The sequence below is a fragment of the Pteropus alecto genome, unplaced genomic scaffold (genome assembly GCF_000325575.1).
Source record: "Pteropus alecto unplaced genomic scaffold, ASM32557v1 scaffold78, whole genome shotgun sequence".
In the NCBI taxonomy this organism is placed as follows: Eukaryota; Metazoa; Chordata; class Mammalia; order Chiroptera; family Pteropodidae; genus Pteropus; species Pteropus alecto.
Genome location: NW_006443124.1, coordinates 5,979,558 through 5,988,240, shown reverse-complemented (window position 1 = coordinate 5,988,240; position 8,683 = coordinate 5,979,558). Strand labels below are relative to the sequence as shown.

Sequence of the window (8,683 nt, the reverse complement as noted above, 5' to 3'; positions counted from 1 at the left end):
TCAGCACCTTCCCATTACCACAGGGCACCCCACCTCCCTGGCCCTGTAACCTGATCCCAGCTTGACATCAAGAGTGCACCCACTTTCCTTGACCCATCACTCCACACCTTTGCTAGAGGAGCATTGCTTGGAGGGCTGCCCCCCTGCCCCAAAAGTACTGGAGCCTCAGGAAGGTGCTGTCCCTGGCTGGACCCATTAGCCTTTAGTGGGAATCTATTGAAAGGGGCTGGAGTGGACAGCTTTTATAGGCTGCCTTGGCAACTAGAACAAGGCCTGGATGCTGATGTGGGGACTCTTAGGAACCTTTGGAGTAGCTGTGGTCCCCTCTCTAAAGCCTCTCTGAGGCAAGATTAACCCTTTGCTCCCTCAGCCACTCACTCACAAGGCCCTCATTCCAGCCTCCATCACCTCGGCACTAGCCCTGAGGAACAGGCTCTGGTGGGGAAGCAGCTGCCACCTGTCATTGTCCTGGGACAATGGGCTCCATTTGCCCTTGACTTCAAGGTCCTGCCATGACTCAGGCCCCAGTTGGCCTTGGAGCAAGACTACTGGCCCCTCCTGTGCATTCATCCTCACGCTGAGCCAGGAAAGGCTAGATTTGACACATCTGATTCATCTTGAGTGGGTCCCTGCCTGGGCATATCTCCATGATTACCTAGCCATCAGTGATGGCTTCTGAGAGGATGAAGGCTGTCCATCACATCCAGCGTTAATGTGCAACTTCAGCAAGTCATAACCCCTTCACAGTTTCCCCACCCTAAAAATAGAAACAGCATTGTCCCTTTCTCTTCCTACCATTTATGAAGACTGATGAGCTTGTTCTGTTGAAGGGAAGTGTTAAGAAGGTGCATGTGTAATTCGCAGGTGTAATACTCTTGCTTTATGATGGACATTGATTTCCCAATTTATTGTGGTCCTGGCGCGCGTGCGCACGCGCATGCACGCATGCGCACACACACACACACACACACACGGCTTGCCTTTATGCCTTTACATAGGCAAGGATTAAATACTGAGTAATAAGTGCCAGTGCCTATTAGACAACAAAGCAGTCCTCCCTTAGGCTGTAACTCCATACCCCCATTAACCCCCTACTACTACCCAAGGGAGAAAGAGAAGCAGCAAGGGTTAGAGACTTGAGCAGCATCCTCTTCTGAACCCAGAAATGGCCTGGTAGGTGGTGGTCCAAGGCTTTTCCCCCACCCAGGCCTTGGTAACTTGATTCTCACTTAGGTCACCAAGGCCCAGGAGGTAGGCAGGAAGGAAGGAGAGTGCTTTCTGCCTCTTACTGTTCTTTCCTTGGGGGTCAGGCCACTAGTGAGGCCTGAAGCGGGTACCCATAGAGAAAGGAAGGATTGGGATGGGGACCCCCACAGCAGAGAAGGTAGAGGTCGGGTGATACAGCCAGAGAACAGAAAGGCGAAGACCATTTTATTTTTCCCTGGGACGCTGGTGGCTCCGGGCCTGATGCGTCCCCGAGGCTTTCTTATGCTTCCTGTCCAGCACCTGAGCCATGTAGTTCTCCTGCTGCTTCTGGATCCGGAAGTCAGACATGTGATTCCTGCAATGGAGCCGGCTGGGCATGGGCTGGGGGCAGTCTAAGGTAGGGGCCAGAAGTCTGGCTCCCCACTTCCATCAACAACCCCCAGCCTGGCCCAGACCCCTCACCTGAAGATCTGTTTCTGCTGGCTGATAACTTGCTGCAACTCCTTAATCTCATTCTCTTTGCCATTAAGTATATCTTCTTGCTTTATAATGTGAGACTCAATTTCTGTGGGGGAGAGAGGCAGGGAGGAGGTGGTTCCATCCCACGGGCTCCTTCCTGAGTTAAGGCATTCATTCCCTTGTGGGTCTTTTCAGAACTTGGCTCCCCCCACCCAGGGGTTCTCCATGAGTTTATTATGGAGTCTTGATGGGGTGATGAGAGGCCACAATGTCTGATGAATGTGTCGGTGACTTCACAACTCTATTCTGGACTAGGTGACTCACATGAGGGCAGGCAAAGGCTCTTGGAGAGAGGTGGGCAGCCCCGTCCAAAGGCAGGAGGATGAACAACAGCTCCTGGCCTCAACTCCTGCAGATCCTCACAGACATTCCTCTTGGGCGAGACCCTCCTAACTTAAAATTATACCCCTTCCCAATATTTCCTATCTTTATTTTTTCTCTGCTTTATTTTTCTTCTTAGCACTTATACCTAATATACCATATATTTTACTCATTTGTCTTCTCCCCTACTAGGATGTAAGAACAAGAATTTTTGTTTTATTCATTGTTTTAATCCTAAAGTCCAAGACAGTACCTGGCACATAGAAGGAACACAATAAATTTATTTGTGGCATGAGTAAACGGGATGTCCCCTGGGGGTTTAGGACTTAGAAACATCACCAATTCAGTCATCTCAATCCAACCAGGCCTTCTGAGGGCCAGCTGGATGCCCAGCCCTGTGTAGGGTCTGCCCTCAAGGAGGTAGCTCCTGAAAGGAGAGCTAACATTCAGGAACTGATGAGAGAACAGAGCAAGGTGATATTTAAATGACGTTAATATTAGTGAGACAGTATTACCACTTTAGGCAAGTTGCCTCTTTTTTCAGATCCATTTCTTCATCCGTAAGATGGGAACAGGGATAGTCCCTCTTCTACAGCAGGGTCAGGAGGACCCAGGGAGATTAGTGGTGGCAAAGCTTATCCCCTAATTAAGTGCTTATTAGATGCCAGGATAATTTTTGTGATTTGTGTTAGAATGCAATGAGGCCATAGAGATCTGAGGGTGCTTCATTTATATAACTGGCCCTCAAGGAGCCGTGGAAAATTCTGATCCTCACAGGAAGAAAATCCCACTGCCTTTAAAGGTTGGACAAAGATGAACTAGAACATCAGCTTTAAAATTGCAAAACACGGGGGCATTCAAGGTTTCAGAAGAGACGATGTAAAAAATTAAGGCACAGCATGGAAAAGAGGAGACACAGGTGAAGGAAGAGAAGGAACACATGAGCTTACAGGGTCACTGGACCAGAACTATCAAAACTCCTTCCCCAGGTCATCCAGCTAATCCAGACTGACTGCTTGTGAAGTTCTTTTGGGAAAAAGCATCAGAAATTTGTGGGAATCTTTTAAAATAAATGAGAGATAAATTTAAAATAAAAGGCACCCAATGAGAACATGGTTAGAAAAGCCTTTTGAAAAGATTAAGTAACTATGTAAGTAAAACTAAACTGAAACCACATAAGGGAAAGTGGCAGGGGGGAGGCACAGGCCAGGGGGAGGGCAGGGGAACGTTCGGGTCATTGGATTTGCTCAGGTGAGGGCTGTGCCCTCCTGGAGGGATTCAGGACAATCTCGGAGGAAGCAGCCAGGCTCTGTCCCCGTGACTCACACAGTTTCCACTAGCAGACACAGAACCCTGCAGCCTTAGCTGATCTCTAGGAAGTGCCCTAAAAGAAGGATATCTTTACCTAGTACCACCAGGAAAGAACCCTAGGTTCCTTTTAGGGAAGTAGGAGGGAATATCCAGAGGGAGGTGAAGGACTATGGGCCAGCATCCTTCGGTATGGAGCTAGTGACTGCCTATTGGGTCCCAAGAGGGCCTAACGGGGGCTCTCAAACAACCATGAGGCCTGTCAGCCCACCTGGGCAGATCAAGATGGCAGCCCACTGGCAGCTTACCAGTGAGATAACTTAGCAGGAGAGAGAGAAAGCTGGACTGGAGAGTAAAGGATGCCCAAGGCCCCAGGTGGGGGCCCATCAGGAGAGACCCTGCACCTCTTTTGGGCTTAGCTCTGGGCTCTAGCCTACTCAAAATCTGTTTCAGTGAATGAAGTAGATGTTGCATATGGAATTCATAGCTACTTCTTAAACTAGGTATGGGAAGTTTAGCATTCTTGGAAAATAAAAGGGGTTCCTGAGGTCTAGGGACACTGGGTAGCTGACTGAAAGTGCCTCGCAACTCACAGCACAAGTGGCCACAGGCATCTACATGGAGCACAGTTGAAAACTAATGGCCCACAGACATTTTACTTGGCCCATACAATACTTTTAAAATTTCTAAATCAGTTGCCAACACTAAAAAGTCAGAAAAGCTTCCATTAAAACCTGGCTTCCAATTTCTTTTTTAAAGATCTAACAATACTGGACCCCATTCCCACAGCAGAGACACTAGCCCTTGAGAGGGGGCAGGGCTCTCCACATCACCGCAGACCCCACTCCTCCCTATGGGATCCCACACCTTGAGACTAAGGGTCAGCTCCCTAACAGGGTTTGTGCTTGCCTTGTTGTTCCTCTTATAACAGAGTTATGAGTAGAGCACACTATTTCTAATATACATCAAAAGTGGGAAAATAAAAGGTGGACTAAGGTCGTCGTATGTTTCAAGAAAAATGGGAGCAAGCCCGTTCCTTTATGGCCATGAAGAATATCGTACAACTGCTTCCCTCATTTCCGTGGCCTGCCTGGTCCCTGAAGGCCTTTGCGAAGGTGTGGCCCGCCTGGGCCTGCCTGTATCCTCAGCCGGGGACAGAAGTTGGGGTGAAACCCTGCCCTGGACACGGGCACTGGACTGTTGGGGAAGAGCCCATGTATATAAGCGTGGGAAGAAGTGCGGGCCTCACGCCTACCATTGCACTTGGTGATGAGCTGGTCCTTTTTGCTGGACTCTTGCAGGGCTCTGCTCTTGACAGTGGAGAGCCTGGGTGGAGAACATAAGAAAGAGTGGGAAGGCTGACGGGCAGATAGGACTTCCAACCCATCCCCCCTAACCAAAGCTCACTCACGCCTTTTCAAAGGCCAGCTTCTCTTTCTCCAGCTGTTTAGACAGCACCTCTACCTCTCCGAGGGCAAACTGCAACTTTTCCTCTTCCTTGGCCAGGAGGACCTTCGTCTTGGCATGAGCAGCTTTCTCTTCCTACAGGAGCAGTAGCAGTGACCTCATTAACCCCAAGCCACCTGGGGTCTCCTGGTCTCCCTTAACCAGCTCCTTTTCTCAGAGGGACACACAGAAGCCAGAGAACAAGATTCTGTGTTGCTACTGGGACTGGAGGCTCTCAGAGTCCAATACTCAATGATTCTGCTCAACCAAAAGGATTCCGGGAAATTGGGGAAAATCAGGAGCCTGGATAGGTCACTTACCACCAGCTTCTTCTCCACTGCCTGGAACTCTTCTTTACTGACAAAATTTTCGTCCTGGAGAACCATCTGCAACAGAGCCTGGCTCAGGGACGGCCTGAGGCTGGGGTGGGGGAGGGGTGTCCACTAGGGACCAGGAGAAAGGATAGATAATGGGATGATGTCCAGGGCACCTAGGATGAGATGGGGCCCTGGGAAGGGAGAATTGTCCCACATGATTCACTGAGGCTCAACTCTTAGGTCCTGTCCTCAAGGAGCAACCAGTCTCATGGATAAGATAGTCCATGGTCAGCACTTCTAACAGTGTGTGCTATGATGGAAAACAACAAAGAGGTGTCCAGAGGAGGCCCCTGACTTGGCCTGGGGAAAAGTCAGAACTGCTTTTGGAGAATGAGACATCAGAGCAGACCCGAGATCTGACTGCCGTATAGGACTAGGCCAGAAGAAGAAGAGGGGTGGAAAAGTTCCAGACTGTGAGAAAAAGTCCAGGGGTGGAGTCCATCTCTTAAAGTAGCCAAGAGGAAGAACTGGGTACTTTCAGGAAATTGAAGGTAATTCAATGCCTAGAGCCGCATAAAGCCAGTAGAGGGAGAAGGAGATGTGAAGTCATCTTATTTCTGAGATGGAGGTATGTCCAGGTCTTCTATTCAAGATAGAAAACAAAAACTGAAAAACCGTAAACTCCACCTGGCCAGGGTTTTACTATGCCTGTCCAGATAATCTGTGGCTCCGATGCTTTGCACCCATGAACTGGGGTTTGATTGAGAAAACAATAGAAAAGGGACATAAGGGGGTCAGAAGCTGTTAATGTGCGCAAAGGCCAAACCTGTGCTTACTGCACTCAGCATGGCACTGCATTAGACACTGAGGAGGGGATGTATGTAACAGAAAGGATGTTAACAGTTTCTTTGCCAGCACTCAAGGGGTTTGGGCAGTGAAATCGTCTCCAACTAGAAATGGGGAAACTGAGGCTCAGTGAATAAATGGGGATATATCTACCAGGCTTTGCACAACAAGGCAAAGAGAGTAGAGAACAACTTGATTTTGATTACAATTCTCTGGTAAATATTCATGAGACCCTTGGCCCTTTTTGGCTCCATCCCCACCAGCCATAACACATCTGACCCCTCCTTCCTTCTGATGACGCCATTGGCAATGTGCTCTCCGTATGCCCCCCCCCCCGGCACCGGAACAGGGGCTGGCCCAACTCCAACATTTAGGCGTCCAGTCCAGCCTCTCCCCTAGCTCTTCGGGCTGCGTACCACGTTCCTCAGCTGGTGGATCAGTTCCTCCTGAGACTCAATCACGTCCCGCAGTTGATCGAAGGCGAGACACACCGACCCTGACCCCCCCTGCGACCACCCGACGGGCGTCGCCATCTTTTGCCCCCGCCAGCTCGTTGGAAATGGCTGCCGCTGGATGGCTCACCACGTCGCCCACCAATGAGAATGCGACGCCACAGAGTACCCTGGCAACCGGAGGCGGGGACTTGCTTTGTTAGCAGGGATGAGGCCCGCCTCTTAAAGGAGCCGTCAGGGTAATTTAACAACCCTTAGAAATTTAAGTTTATAGAGTATTTACACATCTATTTTATCTGGTAGTTCTCACGCAGTCCTGAGGAGCAGGAAGGGCCCTGCTTTACTTCTCCCCGCCCGCCCCCGACCCCATCCCCAGCCTTCTCTCAGGGCCTGCAAGACCCTGAAGCAAGAGCCTTCTAAGGCAACACCTGCATCTTTAGCTTCACACGCCTCTTTCTCACACCCTAATATCTAAATTTCTCTCGGCTTCCTGTGACCTCTCTTCTTCCTAGAACATACTCAATACTTAGGGGACCTAAGCCTAAGCAATGAAAGGCGGCTCAAGAATAGAAAAGGAGAGTGATCTCGAGATAAGAGTTGTCACACGCTGGAACTAAGTTCTGGGAAGCCACACTAGAGCCAAATACAAGGTGCTGGGGAGGCCCCTAAATAGCCTGAAGAGATTAGTAGAAGTGAGATGGGATATGAAGGAGACTTCCAAAACGGAGGTAGGAAGGGATAAGGTGATTATACACCTTCACCAAATCCCCATTGAGGGCTTTTTTTGAAACCCAAATAAGATTAAGCTTGAGGAATATTAGAGCTAATAACTATCAAGTATTCACTATTTCGTAGCACTATTATGCCACATTAATATTATTTCATGTGATCCTCATAATAACCTGGGGAAGTAGGTTCTACTGTCCCCATTTTACAGATGAGAAAATGCAGGTTCTATGAGAGTGAATAACTTGCCCAAGGTACTAAGTTACTAAACTAAGCCTCAGAGCAGGGTTTTGACATAGGCACTTTGATTGCAGAGTCCATGTACTTAACCATGAAGCTGTGCTGCATTTTTGTTGATCATAATGGATACTAAAGTTACCGAATTTAATACCTCCAAGCAGGAAATTACTATATTAAGAAGTTTGCAAAAAATGTTATCAGTGACCAGAGAGGAAAGCTGAAAGTTTAAGTAAGCCACTCAGGCTGCTTCCCAAAGCTCCCTAGGGGGCCTCTTTTTTTAGCTGGATTTCATGGCTCAGCAAATGTAGCCATTCCTGTGGGTCTCCCAGTAATAGCCCTTGTTTTTAGTGTCTGTTATCATGTCCTTGAGGGCAAGACCATTTCTGTTGGCTAATCTTAAAGGGCCCAGAACAGTACTGTTCAACAGGACTTCTGCCCTGGAAATGCTCTGTATCTGCATGGTCCAGTACTGTAGCCACTAGCCACATGTGGGCTACTCAGCACTTGAAATGTGGCTCACGTGACTGAGGAATGCTTTTCAAATTTTAAAAAAATTTAATTAAAATTGAAATTTAAATAGCCTCATATGGCTAGCGGCTATTGTATTGGACAGTGTAGGCCTGGAGGATGCTGAGTATGTAGGTTGTGTACCTCAGCACAGAGCCTTCCTGGAACTTTGTCTATCAGATGTGAACATTCACCTGAATCATCCTGGATAAAGCTGCACATCCCTTTGGGGCATCGATCCCTGAATCTTTCCTTAAACTGTGTCCCTTCTCTAGGGTTTTTCATGAGGTGCTGCTTGATATCTCTTTCCACTCTTCCCACTCTTCCCACTAGCTGGAACAGGTTGCCTTGTTTATTTAGAGCAAAACCCTGGAGCATAGTAGGCTCCAGCAGCCAGTTCCTTGGGGATGAGAGGTTATAAGCAAGAGAGAACCTTGGATCCAGGTCCGCACCCTGCATACCAGCATGGACATGAGGAATGGTCACCCTGGTTGGGGACTGCCACTGATTCCCACTCTCTATATCAGCAAACACTATGGGCTCCTGGCCAACCAGGGCTCAGCGGACTTAGGATAATTTGACATCACAAACAGCTCTGTGATCCTACCCCAGAAAGGGCTGTCTTTTTGCATAGGGTTGTCATCCTGGTTGATGTTCTGGTTATCTATTGCTGTACAACACACCACCCAAAATTTACAGCTTAAAAAAAAAGTCGTTTTGTTCAGGAATCTTCAACTTGGGCAGGGTTCAATAGTAAAAGCTCCATGTAGCACCGGGTGGGATGGTCGATGTGGG

At 48.6% G+C, this 8,683-nt stretch overlaps 1 protein-coding gene across 3 annotated transcripts; it reads right to left on the bottom strand.

Moving 5' to 3' along the window:
* Positions 1-1,399: 1,399 nt before the first annotated feature.
* On the bottom strand, positions 1,400-6,545 carry SPATA24 (spermatogenesis associated 24). Of its 3 annotated transcripts, none has more exons than XM_015597916.2 (6): positions 6,380-6,545; positions 5,121-5,243; positions 4,766-4,896; positions 4,610-4,680; positions 1,669-1,771; positions 1,400-1,561 (listed from the first exon to the last, which is right to left on the bottom strand). In XM_015597916.2, the coding sequence occupies exons 1-6, from the start codon at positions 6,494-6,496 to the stop codon at positions 1,432-1,434; spliced, it is 675 nt and encodes a 224-aa protein (XP_015453402.1). In that variant the 5' UTR covers positions 6,497-6,545; the 3' UTR covers positions 1,400-1,431. The 3 variants fall into 3 exon arrangements, with proteins under 3 accessions (XP_015453402.1, XP_006923109.1, XP_024896497.1); XM_006923047.3 differs by having other exon boundaries at positions 5,121-5,186; positions 6,380-6,541; XM_025040729.1 differs by lacking the exons at positions 1,400-1,561; positions 1,669-1,771 and adding an exon at positions 2,308-2,473.
* Positions 6,546-8,683: the final 2,138 nt, after the last annotated feature.

What these genes read in the sequence shown, in the direction of transcription:
- SPATA24 (XM_015597916.2), bottom strand. Translation starts at nt 6,496, where the DNA reads ATGGCGACGCCCGTCGGGTGGTCGCAGGGGGGGTCAGGGTCGGTGTGT. An exon ending in TCCACCAGCTGAGGAACGTG is followed by an intron (nt 5,244 to 6,379) that starts GTACGCAGCCCG and finishes CCTGGTCCCTAG; the next exon opens with TGGACACCCCTCCCCCACCC. An exon ending in GCTCATCACCAAGTGCAATG is followed by an intron (nt 1,772 to 4,609) that starts GTAGGCGTGAGG and finishes TCTCCCCCACAG; the next exon opens with AAATTGAGTCTCACATTATA.